This window comes from Dendrobates tinctorius, unplaced genomic scaffold (assembly GCF_039654945.1).
Source record: "Dendrobates tinctorius isolate UK_male_01 unplaced genomic scaffold, ASM3965494v1 ptg000265l, whole genome shotgun sequence".
NCBI classification, from domain to species: Eukaryota; Metazoa; Chordata; class Amphibia; order Anura; family Dendrobatidae; genus Dendrobates; species Dendrobates tinctorius.
The window spans coordinates 39,532-59,546 of record NW_027361932.1 but is presented as its reverse complement, the minus strand read 5'-3'; the positions used below and the strand labels follow the sequence as shown (position 1 = coordinate 59,546).

Here is a 20,015-nt window from a genome sequence, read left to right as displayed (position 1 = left end):
AAGGATGGCTTCCTACTCTCTCTGGGCAGGAGATCGGTCTTAGGGGAGGAAAACCGCCGAAAGGAGCCAAATTGAAGAGGACGTCTCCTGAGAGGTGGACATTTAGTCCTAGGCTGGGGAAGAGCGGTACTATTACCCTCGGTGGCAACCAAGATGATCTGATCCAGCTTAGATTCAAAGGGTCATGATCTCTGGAAGGGAATGTAGTCTTTGTAAATAACAGGACCGCACTACAGGCCTTGAGCCAGAGTATTCTGCGCATAGCTACAATATTTCTAATGATGCGGGCGGAAATTTGGAAGCGTCAAGAGGCGCAACAAGCAAATATTTTCCAGCGTGCACAATCTGGTCAGTAAGATCAGCCAGTTCGCCCCACAAGGCTGCTGATAAGATGCACTGACAAAGGAGTTTATCCCAGGCAGAGATCGACTTCGCTACCAATGTGGAAGTGAAGACAGACAGAGAGGCGCCCACAGCCTCAAGGCAGACTTGGCTAGGGCTTCGATCACGGCCGGGGAATCTGCCCATTTAGTGAATAGATCAGACCCAAAAAAATGTAAGACATCTAAGCTAAGTGCTTTTCCAGGTGCTCACACTGTTTTGGTAAAGATTCCCTCGTATTGCTTGTGGTTGGAAAACTCCTGGGGATGGCGTTTTGCCTTTTTGAATGAGACTTAGTGATCCGGAGAGAACACTCTTCCTCCTTAATATTGAGCGTCTGATTGATGGTGGACATGAGGCTGTCGACCATGTCCTGAAGCTTGGAAGCTTAGTCCGTGTCAGGTTGGGAGTCTAAGGCCTCTCTCTCACATCAGGTTTTCGCTGTCAGGCGCGATCCGGCGCTTTTGACAAAAACCGGATCCGGCGAAATGCAATGTCGGATCCGGTTTCCCCCCCATTGACTTGCATTTGCGCCAGATCGCGCCGGATGGCCATGCGTTTCATCCGCTTTTCGCCGGATCCGGCAATGTGTCGCAATCCGGCGTCTGGAAAAAACGGCTACTGTAACGTTTTTTGTCTCCGGCGAAAAAGCTGGACACGCCGGATCCGGCGCGTCCGGCTTTTTCACACAATCAAAGCCTATGAGCGCCGCAATGCGCTGGATCCGGTTTTTTGGTCTGAGCATGCTCAGTAGCTCTGCCCACAAGACACATATATAAAAGCATGACAGTGGGACCCTCAGCCACACCCCTTCCTGAAAACTAGGGGAAGAGTCTTGAGGAGATCATTTGCATATTCCCTGTGCCTTCTGGGATAAGTGAAGAGTCTCCGCGAGCTCAACGATCACTGGGTTTTGACCGTTGCAGCTGAAAAGAGGAAATCGGAAAAACCGCGCGCCGAATTTTGGCTCATCTTTCATCGTTTTTAAGAAATCTCAAGATGGAAGAGGCCAGGAGCCATTTGGTGAGCTGCATTTCTTGCTACATGTTCACAGATTTACCAGTGGAAAAGCCAAACTTCACATGCCACAAATGCAAGCTTGTTCCCTGTTGGAGGAAAAGTTGCAAAATCTCGAAGAGAGGTTACCTACGTTGAAGATCATTAAGGAAGGTGAAGAGTTCTTGGACAGAGCAGAATTATCTCTTCATGTTACAGAAAGAGAAGAAATTCGAAGTGCACCTGAAGAAACAGAGGAATGGAGACATGTGACCCAGAGAAGCAGGAGGATCAGGAGGCAGTCAGCACCCATACTGCTCAGAAACCAGTACCAGGCTCTCACGCAGGAAAACGATGAAGAAATACATCAGGATAAGACTTTGCCCACAAACAGCAACCTTGTACACCTTCAGAGTCCTCCTGGATGGAGAAAGAAAAATGTTGTGAAGAAGAAACGGAGAGTGGTGGTCATGGGGGATTCCCTGTTGAGAGGAACAGAGGCTGCTATCTGCAGACCGGCTATAACTTCAAGCGAAATGTGCTGTCTTCCCGGTGCAAAAATTAAAGATGTGTCTGACAGGATATCAGGACTCTTCAGACCTACAGATGACTACCCATTCCTGCTACTACATGTGGGGACAAATGACACAGCAAGAAACGACCTGGAAAACATCTGCAGAGACTTTGAAGACTTAGGCAAGAAAGTGAAAGAACTGGGAGCGCAGGTGGTCTTCTCTTCCATCCTCCCAGTGGATGGCCATGGAACAAGGAGGTGGAATAAGATTCTGCAGGTGAACAACTGGCTGCGTCGATGGTGCCGTCAGCAACGATTTGGATTTCTGGATCATGGAGTGAATTACTTTTACGATGGACTACTTGCTAGAGATGGGGTGCACCTTACGAAGACTGGAAAGCATGTATTTGGAAGTCGCCTTGCTACACTTGTAAGGAGAGCTTTAAACTAGAACAACATGGGAAGGGAAGCAAAAGACCAGAAAAAGCCATACACCTGACAAATGCTATTGAGAACTCTGCTATTAGAAGTGGAAAGGAAGAACAAAGACGAAAGAATCTAATTAATAAAAATATTGGAGAAAGAGAAACCAATCACAAACTAAAATGTTTCTATACTAATGCACAAAGCATGGGCAACAAACAAGGAGAATTGGAACTACTAACACAGGAAAAGAAATATGATGTCATTGGAATCACAAACTTGGTGGGACAATACACATGATTGGAATACAAGACTAGAAGGATACAACTTATTTGCAAGAAACAGACTTGATAAACGAGGAGGGGGTGTCGCATTGTATGTTAGAACCGCGTATATCTGCACAGAGATTGAAGCTTCAGAGACTGGGAGTTCTGTGGAAACTGTTTGGGTAAGAATACAAGGACAGAACAATGGAAAGGACACCATTGTAGGCATTTACTACAGGCCGCCTGTGCAAGCTGAAGATATGGATATACTCTTTATGCATCAAATGGCCAAGTTCTCCAAAAAATTTGACATAGTTGTCATGGGAGATTTCAACTATCCAGACATTTGTTGGGAATCTCTCTCAGGCAAAACGAACAGGTCAAGGAAATTCTTATCCTCTCTTGCTGACAACTTTATCTTCCAAAAGGTAGGGGAGAAAACAAGGGGAACTGCTACCTTGGATCTAATCCTTATAAACAGGGAGGAAATGGTTGAGGTGGTAAAAGTGGCTGGGACCCTAGGAGGTAGCGACCATGCTATTTTAGAATTTTGGATAACTAGAGGCGGAAGACCTGTGAAGACTCAGACATCAAGGTTAGATTTCAGAAAGGCAGATTTTAAGGGATTCAGAAAGAGAATTGGAGGGATCCAATGGCTGGATGTCCTTAAAGACAAAAATGTCCAGGAAGGATGGGAAATCTTGAAAAATGAAATTCTCAAAGCACAGTTGTTAACAATTCCGAAAAGAGGGAAGAATAGGAAGCATTTAAGGAAACCAAGATAGATGAACACAGAACTTAAGCACATGCTAAAAACGAAGAAAAAAATGTTTATAAAATGGAAAGAGGGAGGCATATCTAAAGAAGAATATAATGCGGTCTGCAGAACCTGCAGGGCACAAATCAGATTAGCTAAAGCTGAAAATGAATTGAGGCTTGCAAGAGATGTCAAAAGCAATAATAAAGGATTTTGGGGATATGTTAAAAGTAAAAGAAAAGTCAAAGATGCTATAGGATTTTTACAGGATGAAAATGATGAAATGGTAAGACAGGATGTTGAGAAGGCTGAACTTTTAAATTCCTATTTTGCATCTGTTTTCTCTCAGAAAGGAAATGTAACATCAACTGTTATTCACTGTCCTATTAAGGGAATAGAAGAATCCAGGATATCTATAAACAGAAAGATAGTGAGGAAACACTTAGCTAACCTAAATGAATTCAAGTCTCCAGGTCCAGATGAATTACACCCCAGAGTACTGAAGGAGATAGCAGAAGAAATTTTTGAACCCCTCTCCATAATCTTTGAAAATTCTTGGAGAACAGGAGAAGTGCCAGAAGACTGGAGAAGAGCAAATGTTGTTCCTATCTTCAAAAAGGGGAAGAAGGTGGACCCAGGCAACTATAGGCCGGTGAGTCTGACTTCTATACCAGGAAAGATCTTTGAACAAATTATTAAGCAACATGTATGTCAATACCTGGATAAGAATGAAGTGATTAAACAGAGTCAGCATGGGTTTGTAACTAATAAGTCATGTCAGACTAACTTAATTTCCTTCTATGATGGTATCACTGATTGGGTGGATGAAGGTAATGCTGTAGATATAGTATATCTTGACTTCAGCAAAGCATTTGACAAAGTCTCTCATACAATCCTTATTGAAAAAATGACTAAGTATGGAATGGACAAGGCAACTGTTAGGTGGATTCATAACTGGCTTAGTGATCGGACCCAAAGAGGAGTCGTAAATGGCTGCACATCCAGTTGGAAGAATGTCTCAAGTGGGGTACCACAGGGCTCTGTCCTGGGCCCTGTATTGTTCATCATCTTTATCAACGATTTAGATGAAGGAATTGAGGGTAAACTGATTAAATTTGCTGATGACACAAAGCTAGGAGGGATAGCTAATACTAGAGAAGAGAGCAGCAACTAACAGAATGGTTTTTAACAGGGAGAAATGCAAAGTACTACATCTGGGCAATAAAAATGAAAAAAGCATATATAGAATGGGAGGAATAGGGCTAAGTGACAGCACATGTGAAAAAGACTTGGGTATACTAATAGATCACAGACTGAATATGAGTCAACAGTGTGATGCAGCAGCAAAAAAGGCAAATGCAATTCTAGGATGTATTAACAGAAGCATACAGTCTAGATCACGTGAAGTCATTATTTCCCTCTACTCCTCTTTGGTCAGACCTCATCTGGAATATTGTGTCCAGTTTTGGGCACCACATTTTAAAAAAAGACATCAACAAACTGGAGCAAGTTCAGAAAAGAGCGACCAGAATGGTGACCGGTCTGCAAACCCTGTCTTATGAGGAAAGGTTGCAGGATTTGGGAATGTTTAGTTTGCAAAAGAGACGACTGAGAGGAGACTTAATAGCTGTATACAAATATCTCAAGGGCTGTCACATTGTAGAAGGATCAACTTTATTCTCATTTGCAAAAGGAAAGACTAGAAGCAATGGGATGAAACTGAATGGGAGGAGACACAGATTAGATATTAGAAAAAACTTTTTGACAGTTAGAGTGATCAATGAGTGGAACAGGCTGCCACGAGAAGTGGTGAGTTCTCCTTCAATGGAAGTCTTCAAACAGAGGCTGGACAGACATCTGACTGGGATGATTTAGCGAATCCTGCTTTGAGCAGGGGGTTGGACCAGATGGCCCAGGAGGTCCCTTCCAACTCTACGATTCTATGATTCTAACATGCCACCCAAGACAGGAACCAGGCGCAGGAGAAGGCAGGAGACCACTGCAGCAGCACCATCAGCACCACCACCACCACCCCAAATGGAGCAGCATGCTGAACAACAGGAGGGGAGTCCAGCAGCAGATGAGAGATGGTAATTATCAAATCCCCCATTCCTACAAACTAGGGCCATGGAATATCAAGATATTCATTGGCCCTTTGTTTCTCTTTATTCAACAGCCGCCCAAGAGATGCAGCAGCAGCAACAGTGGCAGCACTGGCAGCAGCAGTAACACCACCCACAGGCATGGAGTGTGGCCAGCAGGAAGACAGCACATCATCTTCTGGGAGCCCTCCCTCGCATCGTCAGCGTTTGACGGTAAGTTTTTATTTCCAAAATCCATCATCTCTGTAATATATGTCTATTCATTGCCTTTTATTTCAAAACAGGAATCACAAGATGAAGAGGAGCTCCCAGAAGAAGAAGGAAGGGGTGGACAGACACCTGGAGTGGGCTCACAATTGGTAAGTTTTTTGCATCAAACGCAGAAACACAACATCACACTACACACAACACATAGAAAACAATGTTCTGCAGATCACACACAGCAAACAAATGCCTACATCCAAAGACATAACATTTTTTGTTTTCTTCTCTAGCCTTCCCAATCTGGTGCTCGGCCAAGAGGTCCTCGCAGTGCCTCCCAGGGTCGTCGGCGACAGCAACGCGGCGGTCACCAGCGTGTAAGTATAAATATTTTTGCTTTGTTTTTTTGCACTTTTTATTTCATTTTTTTTGTGGAGGCTAATTATGTTATTTTTGTCTTTTTCTTTAACAGCCTTCACAGCGTGCTCCCGACTCTGACGGTGAGGATGGAGGGATTGATGTGGACCACCTCATCGATCTCGTCAGAGAAAGGGAGCCGCTATGGAATATGGCTGACCGCCGCCATGCTGACCTGATCGTTACCCGACGACTCTGGGAGGAAATCTGTTCGCTCCTTGTGGACCGCTGGGAGGACCTCGATGCTCGGGCCCAGATTAAAGAGCGTAAGTACAGTATATACAGTACCGGTTGCTTGATGTAAACCAGTGTTTCCCGAACTCCAGTCCTCGTGGTCCCCACGGATCATGTGTTCAGGATTTCCATTTACTATGGAAATCCTGAAAACATGACCCCTGGGGACCATGAGGACTGGAGTTTGGGAAACACTGATGTTGTATACTAACCACTCCTTTCTCGTTTCAGGGGACAGAATTGTGAAGCGGTGGCGGTCTGTGAGGGATCGTTTCAAGAAGGAGTTCAATAAAGAGATGCGGGCCCCGAGTGGATCTGGAGGACGCAGGAGCAAGTACAAGTACGCACAAGCCCTGTCGTTCCTCCGGGAAACAATGGTCACCAGAAGGTAAATATTACACAGCACATGTGAAAAAAAATGTTTCTATGTAACTTTTTTTTTTCAGCCAGGGCCATACCATGTCACTATTTTAATTGTTTTTTTTTCTCTTTATTCCACAGCACGGTGAGCAGCACTCGGGAGCCTGCACGATTGGACCCTTCTGAGGCGATCCCTGAGGAGACCGGCACCGAGGGACACTTCGACCGCCCCGGTACATCTGCACCTTCCCAGCCTTCCCACACATTCGACCCATCTGTCCCATCCACCAGCACAGGAGCATCGTGGCCGCCTACATTACATGAAGCTGCTGGTGAGGAGATCGCTTTCCCTTTACCCCACCCTTCTGCCCCTGCCACCTCTAGTACACCTGCGGGTACTGGGCGGCAGCGGCAGAGGGGTCAGGAAAAGACTTATGCGCCAGAGTTCTTGCATCTGAATGCATCTTTCCAGAACTGTCTAAAAGTCTTGTCCGAGCAAATCTCCGCAGGCTTTCAGCAGATTAACTCCAGCATTCTGGAGGTGAAGACACTTCTGCAAACCATGCATTCAGAAGCAAGATCTTCGCCAAACCACACCTTTTTCAGGTCTGTTGTGGAGCGCATGGAAACGCTCTCTCCTACCCAGCAGATGCATGTAATGCATTCATGCCACGGTGCTCTCCAGCACGTTACCTCCCAACCTCCTCCTCCCACCACAGTAGTTCCTCCACCTGCACCCCCTCCAGCCACTTTCCATCCTCCCCCTCCTATTACATACCATCCACCTCCCCAGCACCAGCCACCTCCCCAGTACCAGCAACCTCCCCAGTACCAGCAACCTCCCCAGTACCAGCAACCTCCCCAGTACCAGCAACCTCCCCAGTACCAGCAACCTCCCCAGTACCAGCAACCTCCCCAGTACCAAACTCCTTCCCCCTACCAAACTCCTTCCCCATACAACTTGCCATCAACATCATCTGCTCGTACAGTCCCTGCCCAACCCTCCACTGCACCGCCCACCACCTCTTCTGCCTCCCACATGTCCACCCATTCTGTAGCTTTTTCCACACCTTCACCTCTAACTGTTCCTTCCCCACCATGATCCCAGTCATCTCTCCACACTCCCAGTGTCGAAGTGTCCCGCAGCCCCTCCAGCAGTATTTCCACCCCACACTACACAGATTTGTAATGTGTTTTTTAATAAAAATGCCTATTGTTTTTAAAACCTTTATTAAAAAAGTTTTTTGCACATTAAAAACATTTTACAAAAAAAAAATATTTTAAATAAAAGTTAAATTATCGTTTCACAATGGTTGTCTGTCATTTCTTTCTGCGGCAAACTATGTTTAAAAAAAAGGTTAAATACAGGGTATTTCAAAGGTAAAAAGGTATTCAAAACCAGGTATATAACTGTGGGTACATTTTACCTTTTTGCCACAGTTGTGTTCCTGGTTGTGTTTAAAGCAAAGTATTTCACCTAAAAAGTTGTGTTTATTGTTGGTGATTTCCTAACAATGTACACAACTTTTGTTACAAGGTGAAATACTTTGCATAAAACACAACCAGGTACACACCTGTGGCCTAAAGGTAAAAATAGTAAGACCATGACAAGATAGCCAACTTTGGTTGGCAAAGGTATATACTGTTGGTACAGAAGGTACACAAGTTTGGTTAAGGGCACAAATCTTTCACACTCTGTCATCCTGCCAGTGTACTCTGCCTTGAGGTGACAAAGTATAGTGCAAAATTGTCCCTCATTACTGAAACCGTCACAGAACTTCTAGTGGTAATGTCATGGTAATCTTGCAAGGTGGTTTCTTCAGAGGTGTCCTCAATGGAAATGGGTTCCTTGCAGATAACAAAATTGTGGAGTACCACGCAAGCTTTGATCACCTCGTCCACAGTTTCTGTCTTGAGGTTGATCGCAGTCAATAGGACCCGCCATTTGGCTGTCAGAATACCAAAGGTACATTCAACCATTCTTCTTGCTCTTGTGAGGCGGTAATTAAAAATGCGTTTTGTTCTTGTCAATCCTCTGCTAGAGTACGGTTTCAAAAGGTGTTCTGACAGCTGGAAGGCTTCATCCCCTACACAGACAAATGGCATAGGTGGACCAGATGTTTGCGGCAGCGGTCTAGGGGGTGGGAACTGGAAGGTGTTTCCATACAGTTTACGCCCCATGGCAGACAGTTTGAAAACTTGAGAGTCATTGGACCGACCATAGGCCCCAATATCAACAGCAATAAATTTGTATTCCGCGTCAGCGATGGCCATGAGGACAATGGAAAAATATTTCTTGTAATTGAAATATTCCGATCCCGATCCGGCTGGCTTTACAATGCGGATATGTTTCCCGTCAACAGCGCCCAAGCAGTTCGGAAACTGACATATCTGTAGAAACTTTTCAGAAATTTCAATCCACCTCTCTGTTGTGGGCTCTGGTAAAAACTCTTCAGCTAAGGAGTCCCACAGTGCACGGCATGTGTACTTCACTATTCCAGATATGGTGGAAATCCCGAGTCTGTACTGGAAATGCAGTGACGAAAGGGATTCTCCAGTTGCAAGAAATCTGTGGGGAATTAAAAAACAATCAATTAGTTTAAAATCACAGCATTACATACCAAAACTCAGCTATAACACTTGGAGATACAAACTACCACCAACAAGATTGCAGTGAAAGTGTGCTCTGATGCGAGCACATCCAATAAATGTGGCTTTACCTTAAAGTCACCATCAGACGCTCTGTGGGTGAAACGGAGAAGCGGCAATAGGTGTCCGCTTTTCTTATGAGGTGTGCAATGCGCTCCACCACGTAATCAAAATTCTCCACATTCATCCGAACATATCCAAAAAATTTATCCGGGTTTCGTCTAAGGTCCATGCAGAGTGTAGAATAGACCCCACGCGTCATTCTCTTGGCTGTGATGGGGTGGATCCACAAACGTCGTCTACGATGCCTGATGCGCTGCTGTCTCGCTCTCTCCTTCTCCAGAACAATCACCCTCAAACGATTCGCCTCCGCTGTAAAATCCGCCAAATTCTTCAAAATATTTCCAATCACAACATCCATCTTCGCCAGTAACTTGCTCTTCTCTCCAACCTGCACTTTCTCCTCTACAACCTGTCAAAGAAGGGCTGTAGGAACACGCTATAATATAGTTTTTCAGTAGCCAATCCCGTTCGGAAGGCCACAAGGGTCAATTTTAAAAACCGGATCCGGCGTAATCCGTCAAAAAACAGAACAAAAACCGGATTAACCGGATGAGACGGATCCGGTTTTGTCTGTCAAGAACAAGACGGATCCGTCACATCCGGTTTTACGAAATATTTGCCGGATCCGGCGCTCCGGCACGACGCCGGATCGCGCCTGACGCCGAAAACCTGATGTGTGAAAGTAGCCTAAATCGGAAGCAAGTTCGGACCCTAGGGCCAGCTCAGAAGAGGAGGAGTGGGATACCAAGGGTATCCTGGAGGATGTGGAATGAGTACCAAACGAGGAGCTAGAATGAGGTTGCTTCTTGGACCTTATCTTTGATCTGCCATGCTGAGGGTGGCAGGTGGAAGTCTGTGATCGATTCGTCCTGAGAAACGGTCGGAGCAGTGTTGGAAGGTTAAATAAACACTCTGGGACCTGTACCAGGGACTGGGATACCTTGGTTAGGTCAGATACAGACTGAGAAGTGGCAACAGCCCACTAGGGGTGGAAAGGGTGTGATCTCATCCCCAGCCACAGTACCTATCTGTCCAAGGTCCCTACACTCCCTCTTCTCAAACCAGAGGACGGCATCAGGAGACCCCAGGTGAGGAGGGGGTCACTGGAAAAGGAGTCCTCCTTCCTGTAGCCTGTCGTGGTCCCAGACGGTGCAGAAGATGCTGTCGACCCCAGTGGGGAGAGGGATCACTGAGGAGTGACAACCGAGTTTCTCCCTGCACCGCTCCAAGGAGTGGGCTGGGGAACAGACAAGGAACTTCCGTCACAAACCGCCCTGAGACGATTGAAGAGTCTCTCGGTCACTTTACTTGCCAAATCAGGGTGAGAAGTTGCACCCTGTTACCCTGAAGAGAAGAATGTGAAAAACAAAGGGAAAAGATTAATTACACATAACAAGGTGACCCAAGGATGAAAACGGATCTGGGATCAGATCCAAGTCTGCCTCCTACTGACACTAAGCTAAAACAGACAAGCTTTGTGCCAGTCAGTGGGTGTACCCTGCTGAGGAGGAGCTAACTCTTTTTTTTGGCTAGTGTCAGTCTCCTAGCGACAGCAGGATACAACGATAGTTACTTGTTATAAAGCCATAAGGAAAAGTTAAACAAATTTTAGAAAGGTGCCAACAATTTTGTCCTGTGATTTTTGTGAAAATATCTCCAATTTGCCTTTTTTTCTCTGTTTATTTGTGTTGTTCCAAAAACACGTTTATATCTAAACATGAGTAATGGCAATATTTTTCTGGGAGAAATACTCTGCTTTATGGAACATTTTCAAGGGTGCCAACACTTTCAGCCATGACTGTATGTGATTTGCAGACAACACTCCTTTCAATGATGCCACTTCCACTTTTACTAAGCCATAGTCGGAGAAGGAGCAGAAAGCGTCTAAAACACAAATATGATGCAAGTTATGAAAGAAGGCTTTATAGGCACAAATTATCACTAGTTGTTATCTGGCTATATTAGTGTTTCCCAAACTCCAGTCCTCACAGCCCCCAGCATATCATCAGGATTTCCTTAGTATTGCACAGGTGGTGGAAGTATCATCAAGGCATCAGGAATTCTGTCACCTGTGCAACACTAAAGAAAATGTGATCAGTGGGGGCCTTGAGGACTGGAACTTGGGAAACTGTGAGCTATATGATAATTTTCTGCGTAAAGGTTTATTCTCCAAAACCACTAGGGTATACATACCTTTTTTTCCTTGGCAATGCGCTCAGCTTTTAGAGAGGCCACTTGAATAGGTGGTAGAGGTTTATCATAATTTATTCCACTGGAAATAAAAGAAGTGCCCTAAATTAATTCTGTTATGACCAAAGTATTAAAAACTGCACACATTACTAAGAAAAAGGAAGAGAACAATTTCTTTAAAACAAAAAGAAAAAACTTCCAGGACCATGGCCTTTCCGAAGCCTAAATGTCTACAGCAAAATTGCCCCATATAGAACAATATATCGTAAGGAGGATGTTTTCTAAATGTTTTATGCCGCATTTACACACCCATGTGAATGTGTCTATGAGGCTCTCAAGTTCGGGATCGGAGACCCTTAGCCAAAGTGTGCACCATGTGTCTGTGCATTAGTCAAACGCATTTTTTTTTATTTTTTACAGATGGGACTTTAACATTCAGTAACAAAACCCAACTAGTATAAATGGGGAAAATCGGCAAGAATATGAGTGTTCCATTTATAATTAAAAATAATTACTTTCTACAACAGTATAATCCTCTCCCATGTACAAGGATCCCAGATATTCGTGCTCTGCCCAACAGGCATGGTTACTATAAATACTAATTCTATGTGGTATGTTGGATCTGTGAAAGGGCACCGGCACACAATAATGTTATCATAGCTATAAAATAGTGAAACATGCAACATTTCTACATTTGGGGTAACATTTATGTAATATGGATGCATTAATATATGGTATTTATGCATTTATAAAGAGTTATTACAGGTTTTCATTCCATAGCTGTTTTTCGCTTATTGATTTAGAATTTTTTTTTCACTTTCACACATTTTTTCAAACATTTTTTTTTTTTTGCTTTATAGTTTTTTTTCCTCTTACATTTTCTTTGGACTTCAGATTCTTTATATGCAAATGACGCACAATAATGGTTTAATGGCTGCCAGGTAATAGATTGCTATTAGCTGGGATCTGTACACAGAGGAAGGCTGGGCGGACACAGATCATGTTCTCCTAGCATCCCCCTCGCACCCAAGGGCTTAGGTGAGCAATATCAGATATAGCCAAGTTACAAATGGAATAATGGTACACTAGCATCTGTACGCTTTCTATGGTGCGTAGAGGGTTCCCTTCAGATAATTACCTTTCAGCAAGTACAGAGGCATGCTTTGGATTTTTCTGAAATGGGTTCATTCCCAATCTGAAAACGTAAAATATGAAAAAAATATTAAACTGAATATATTAGATATTAATATTACACCACATGCTGTGATTTTGACACCTTCCAGGAATTTATACTATCAAGAATTCAGCTAATAGTACATTAGGAGAAAGGCAGTTTGGTTCTGTGCACACAGAGGCTTTTTGGAGGTGGTTAAAAATGGCACGTTTTCTACTGAAAAACGCTTCAGAAAACGCTTCTTCCTTGGGGCGCTGTAGGAGATGTATTTTGCGTTTTTCAAGCATTTTTTTCAGCAATTTTTCAGGCATCTTTAAAACTGCTCCAAAAAACTCCTCAACAAACTCCATGGGCATATACCCTTAAAATTATATAATTACCTCTGTCTAGAGTCACCACTGTGGAGCACGATTTTAGAAACTTATCGAAGATGAATTACCTATTGAATTTAATAAAAGTTGTAAAAATCTGTATGCAGAAGGATGCTGTCATGGTCTGCTGAGTTTCTGGGATTAGGTGGTTTTAGGGTTAACCTAGACTGCCTCACTCTAGGATTCTGGCAGGCTTCTTATAGCCTCATTGTGGGGCCATTCCCTGTCGCTTATACTCTGACCTTTGGCCGAGTGTGTTTGACCCTGTTGTGCCTGTGCCAGTGCTTTGTGCCTGAGCTACGTTTCGTCTGTCTGGTTCTGATTTGGCTGTGTCCCTGTTACTAGTTTTGCCTGCCCCGTATGTACTTTGCTGCCCTCTCTGTGTATGACTCCTTGGCTACGTCCTGACTACCCTCTGCCTGCTACTCTTGTACTGCCCTGCCCTGTGTATGACCCCTTGGCTATGTCCTGACTGTCCGCTCTGTCTAATCCTTTGGTACTGTCGTGCTATCTCGTGCTTTGACCCCGGCCTGTTCTGGTTTATGTCCCTGTCTATGCCCCTTGGTAACTTTGTCCCATAGTTACCTTTCTAGGAGTATTCCTTCAGCTCCTAGCTCTCCGGAGCTTAGGCCACACCCCCAGCAGTCACGTGCTTCAGGTCCTGTTTGTCTGAAGCACGCATCTTCACCCCTGCTGCCCTACTCCACAGGTATCTTTGGGCACAGTTTGTTTTACTCAGGACACGCGCATTGGCTTTTGAGCAAGTGCAGTGCGGTGATCCTGACAGCTGCGCCAAGTGGGTTTAATATTTAATTTCATGGCTCTACATAGAACATGGCACACTGTATCAGAAAAACAACATTTACAATTATTCTGAACTTTAAAAAAATCACTTAAGTTTAAGGTAGGAGGTCCACTTTAAGACGAGTGGTCAAATAGTTTGAAGACCACCTGCCATAAATACCAGTACTGCATGAATACTGTGATCTTGAAGATCATTAAGAAATACTTCCAAACTTACAGAGGTTTAATGGGTGGGCTCCTCTTCCCCGCCGTCATTTTCATCAGGTCAAAGCGGTTGGTGAATAGTTGTGTGTGCGCTACGCCTTCATCCTGGGCGTAGATCTGACTCGTCCGGAGAGGGCGACTGTTCTTAGTCTGAAGGTAAGAGGCCAACGCATTAGACTAGTTTCGTCTCTAGGTTTTAACTATAGTTTCTCATTCTGACTCTCCATAGATTTACATTGTAAAGAAGACATCCAGTCCCCACATAATCCCCTTTGAGAGGCTGCCAGTCGGAATTGAAGTCACATGAGTCAGTAGAGAAACGGAGCGGAGCCGGAACCCGGCAAGACGGTGATCACTAAGTATTTTAGTACAACACTACACTACACTACACTACACTACACACATATTTAGAATGGGTTAGGCAATAAAAGTTTTCTCCAGAGAACTCTTTTAATGAGAAACACATAATTCTTTTCATACAAAAAGAGTGTAAATATCTTTTATAGGTTTTAATCACATCCGGTGTTTGTTTCCCAATGCCGTCTTGTCATAAATAAGATACAGTAACTGTTATATTATAATCGGGAAATAATATACCCGACTGCTGTAAAATACAAGGGATGCTGGAAGCGAGAGAACGTTCCCATCGCACCCGCAGATAATTGCACATCTGTTATAATAGAATTTTCTATGAGCTGGTAATTGAGAATTGGCAGTTAACTTTGCTTGTCTTACATTATCGCAATGTTTTGCATAATGTGATTGAACACGCACAGCTCTTCATTTTTATGTATCAAATTGTGCCACTGAAAAAGTATAAAAGTATATCTATATAGTATTTAAAAAATCTTTAAAGGGGAAAATGTCACCAGTTAGTAAACAGATCTTTGATGAACTTGACCTGGTGTACTTACTTATCCTGATAAAAAAATGATCGGTTTATGAGTTTAGCTAAAGCCTGAAACAGCTCATGAGTCCAACTTTATCTGATTTCTGCCCACCCAGTTTGATTGAAAGACGTAGGTTGTACTGATTGACACATGCAGCTTGTACTGAGCAGTGTGAGATCTCAGCAGCAGGAGAACACTGAAGAACTGTCAATCAGGGCAGGAAGGCGGAAACTGAGTTTAAGGGTTCACTCACATGAGCAATGATTCTTTCTTCTGAGAGAATCGGATTAATTATGGTAATGACACTCGGCTCAAACTCTGATCAGAGTTTAATCCGAGTATCAGCTTACTGTGATCCGATTCACTCGCATCTTCTCCATTATCAGTGTCCGCGGAAACCATATTTAACACGTACCCACAGTCTTGAATGGGTGCATGTTTCGATTTTCTTTCTCTTTATGGCATTTATACCATATAGGTTGATTAATTTAATATTTTGATAGTTTGGACTCATAAATTGAGCGATACCGTACATATTTTTTTTTACTTATTTTTTTTTACAGGGGGAAAAGTGAGTTGTGTCAAATTTTTCAATTTTTATTTTTTACTTAACTTTTTAGTCCCATTTGAGACCTTGAATCTGCAAGCTCTGGTCGCTGCTGTTACAGGCAGATGCTTGCTGTGTAACACAGTATCTGCCAGGTCCAAGGGGAAAAAAAATAAAATAAGAATCGCTGCATGCCCAAGATCTGATATTTGGATCGCACTCAACCATGTAAGTAAGTGAGTTAGTGGAAATGGACTGCACTCGGATGACATCTGACGACAATCCGATTTTCACATCTCACTCTATACTCTATTCATGAGCCAGAAGTCGCTGTTAGAGTGAAAGTCTATGGAGTATCTTTCTGATGCTCCATAGACTTACAAGGTAAAAGACGCTTCTGAACCACGCGGCGTGACCTGGAGACTCTGCAAACTGCTGACGTCATTCAGAAGAAAGGTGCTGGACACCGGACAGAGCAGCGGTAGGCGAGTATATTGACATACTCACACTACACTACATGCACATACACACATTTAAACAAAAACAATGTTAATGAGAGAGCTTCTATAATAGAGAAGTTTACCCCTACAAACCCAATTCTTTTTTCCACTCCTTTCATACACAGTCATAATGCAGCTACCGGTTATGGAGAGAATCCATAGTATTGCACGCTTGCTGCAGATAATGGCTCCTTTCCTCCAAATATCCACATTTGAAGCAGTTGTTACATTAACGCATTTAAGTAATACGGTACAATATTATTCTGAGGCACGGTATTAAAGCTCAACAAACTGAGTGCAAGGCTTCTATTAATAAATCATATCATACTGATATAATTGAGCAAAATTCATTCTCCCTGAAATATGTATAACAGCCAATATTATTTCTCTCCATAAATTAAATTTACGTAGAAGTGAGCGATATTTCTAATTTAATCCTTGACAACAGTGGCTAAGCCATAATTGGGAAATGATTGGAATTCATCAGTACTCCACGATGAGGGGAACGTTGTGGATTTGCTTCCAGCAGAATTGCTGTGCTATGTGGGATCATGGCTGAAGTGAAGTGTATCTGACAACCCAAGTGTTCCAATCATTAGATAGCGCTATGGTAAAATAGTTACATTGCATAGAAGGAAAATGCATACAAACCTTGTATATACTCTTCGTTTTCTTCTTAGGGTTAGCCTCAAACATAAGCTATTAAACAAAAAGGGACACTGGTTATCTTTAATTCACAGCTACCGATATCGAGCATGTCATCACCCGGTTATAACCACTGCATGGGACAGAAAACTTCTACCAGGAGGAGATACAGGGCGCGTCAGGTCAAACACCCACCCCATGGCTAAATTCAAGGGTCTGGCATTGACTACGGTAGACGAGTCCAGCGCTGGGCTATCTTCATCTCTTCTGTGCCATAGCCAACTCCTGGCAGCATGCTCGAGGCAAGAGGAGACCCAGAGGTACATAGGGGATACAATTACCCTGTTTTTGCAAATATTGGGGTTCTAGCCACGGGACCCATAGCGATCTGACAGTTAACACTTATCTAGTGGATAGATGATACATGTCTTAGTCTGGAATATCCCTTTAAAGAACATAACATTTTCCCACAAGTTTTCAGCTCCATATATTAAATCTATTTTATTGGGGTATTCCGCTGTACTTACTACACTATAAGGCTGTGTTTTTTTTTTTTTATGCATTTTCACGGCGTTCTTCTGCTGCGGAATCGCTTATGGGATTCCGCAATGTTGTGCTGATGCTGCGGATTTTTCCGCTGCGGAATTGCATAACGGAAAAACCTGCAGCATGCCCATTCTTTTTGCGGAATCGCGGCGATTCCGCACCCATATAGGAATGCATTGATCCGCCTACTTTCCGCATGTGGCTGTGCCCACCGTGCGCAAAGTAAGCGATCATGTGCGGAGAGTACCCAGGGCCTGGAGGAGAGGAGACTGTCCTCCAGTCCCTGGGTACCATAATCCTGTAAAAAATAGAATAAAAATAAAAAATAGTCATATACTCACCCTCCGGCGGCCCCCGGAGTCCTTCCTGCCATTCACCACGCTTCCGGCATCTTCCGGTCCCAGTAATGCTTTGCGCGAGAGTGACGTCATCTCAGGTCCTTCGTGCAAAGCATTACTGGGACCGGAAGATGCCAGGAGCACCGCAGAGCAGATCGGGGGCTGTCAGAAGGTGAGAATAACAATAATTTTAATTTTTTTTATTATTGTAACATTTTACCTATCACATTCCAAGCCATGCTAATCGCTATGCGCAAGCATTTCGCAAGTGAAAAACACTTGCAAAACACTTGTTTTCCACGGGAAAAACGCATGCGAAGAGTGCAAAAATGTTGCGGATCTTTTTGCAGCATTTCTGCAACGTGGGTACATAGCCTAACACTTTTCCATTCCCACGTTAGTCCCTGCACTATCAGGGGGCTGACAGGTGGATCTAAGACCACACTGTACACACAATGACAGACGTACTCAACCCAGAGACAGTGGCGCACATTAGACAGCTGCTGGCTGATACTGCCTGTATACAAGCTAATGTGTATAAGGTCAGATTTACTGTTCCCCGTCATCAAGAAGCAAGCAATCTCTGGGAAATCAGCAGCACCCCATGTCTGCCTGCTGCTCATCTTATCACCCCTATTGAAACAGGTATGGTTATGGCTGAGCTGAAGATGACTAGTTTAGAGTAATATGCTTAGTACATACAGTTGTGTCAAAAGTTTACATACCCCAGCAGAATTTTTGCTTTCTTGGCCTTTTATATGAATGATAACACCAAATCTTTTTCTCCACTCATGGTTAGTGGTTGGGTGAAGCCATTTAGGCTGGGGTCACACTAACCGACGATAAATACAGTCTGTATTTTACATGCGTAATACGGAGAAATGTTCCCTAAATAGTGATCAGTATGTCATCCGTTGTCAAAATGTGGCCGCGTATTTTGCGCATGTAAGCATCCGTATGTAATCCGTATGGCATCCGTATGCCGAGATTTTCTCGCAGGCTTGCAAAATGGACATATAATGGATCCCTATGACAGGTTACACACACACACGCGTCTCCATTATTAGTCGGCTTAATGTCACTTTCCAATTGCAAGGTGACATTAATCCATTCATATTAACCGATTAGCCACCGCTACAGGGCAATGGGAATAGAGAGGATAAGTGCCGGAAAAGATAAGATGCACCTTTTCTGGGGTGTCTGGCGGCAGATTTTTGTAGCCGGGGGGGGGGGGGCAAAAACAATGGTGTCTCTCGAGGCTATTAAAATCTGCCCTCACTCACCTGCTTTACCTCTCTGGTTGCGATTTTGACATGGGGGCCCACGGATTTTTTTCCCAATGAATTAACCCCTTAAAACACCTAGACGTCCCAAATTTTACACACAAACCCTAATCTAATTATTAGCCACTGACGTTTCTGAATTGTGACTAATGAGGAAAACAAAAGAATTGTCAACGGATCTACAGAAAAGGAAAGGGATATCAAAAGATATCCAAGGAATTGATAATGCCAGTCAGCAGCGTTCAAATTGTGATTAACAAATTCAAAATCAGGGGCTCTGTAAAAACAAAACCACGGTCAGGTAGACCAACAAGAATTTAGTCCACAACTGCCAGGAAAATTGTTCAGGATGCAAAGAAAAACAAACAAATAACATCAGCTGAAATACTGGACTCTCTGAAAACTAGCGGTGTGGCTGTTTCAAGATGTATAATAAGGAGGCACTTGAAAAATGGGCTGCATGGTCAAATCACCAGAAGAAAGCCATTGCTATGCAAATACCACAAAGTATCTCGCCTACAATACGGAAAACAGCACAGAGACAAGCTTCAAAACTTCTGGAACAAGGTAATTTGGAGTGATGAGACCAAAATTGAACTTTCTGGCCACAACAATAAACGTTACATTTGGCGAAAGGTCAACAAGGCCTATGATGAAAGTAACACCATTCCTACTGTAAAGCATGGAGATGGATTGCTGATGTTTTGGGGATGTGTGAGCTACCAAGGCACAGTAAACTTGGGTAAAGTTGAAGGAAAGATGAATGCAGCATGTTATCAGCAAATACTGGAGGCAAAATTGCAATCATCAGCCCGGAAACTGCGTATGGGACATACTTGGACGTTCCAACATGACAACAATCCAAAACACAAGTCCAAGTCGACCTGTCATTGGCTTCAGCAGAACAAAGTGAAGGTTCTGGCGTGGTCATCTCAGTCTCCTGACCTGAATATCATTGAGCCACTCTGGGGAGATCTCAAGCGCGCAGTTCATACTAGACATCCCAGGAATTTACAGGAACTGGAGGCTTTTTGCCAAGAAGAATGGGTAGCGTTACCATCTGAAAAAATAAAGAACCTCATTCACAACTACCGCAAAAGATTTCAAGCGGTCATTGATGTTAGAGGGAGCAATACATGGTATTAAGAAATTGGGTATGT

General features: G+C 43.6%; 1 protein-coding gene across 3 annotated transcripts in view; it reads right to left on the bottom strand.

The window, feature by feature from the left end:
* LOC141069457 (E1A-binding protein p400-like) overlaps positions 1–20,015 on the bottom strand; it is a 90,356-nt gene that overhangs the window by 31,520 nt on the left and 38,821 nt on the right. For all 3 annotated transcript variants that reach the window (XM_073559005.1, XM_073559006.1, XM_073559007.1), the window contains exons 9-12: positions 16,695–16,742; positions 14,120–14,256; positions 12,692–12,748; positions 11,557–11,635 (exon numbers count right to left, since the gene is read on the bottom strand). In XM_073559005.1, the coding sequence (XP_073415106.1) occupies positions 11,557–11,635; positions 12,692–12,748; positions 14,120–14,256; positions 16,695–16,742 (321 nt within the window). The remainder of the gene's footprint in view (positions 1–11,556; positions 11,636–12,691; positions 12,749–14,119; positions 14,257–16,694; positions 16,743–20,015) is intronic.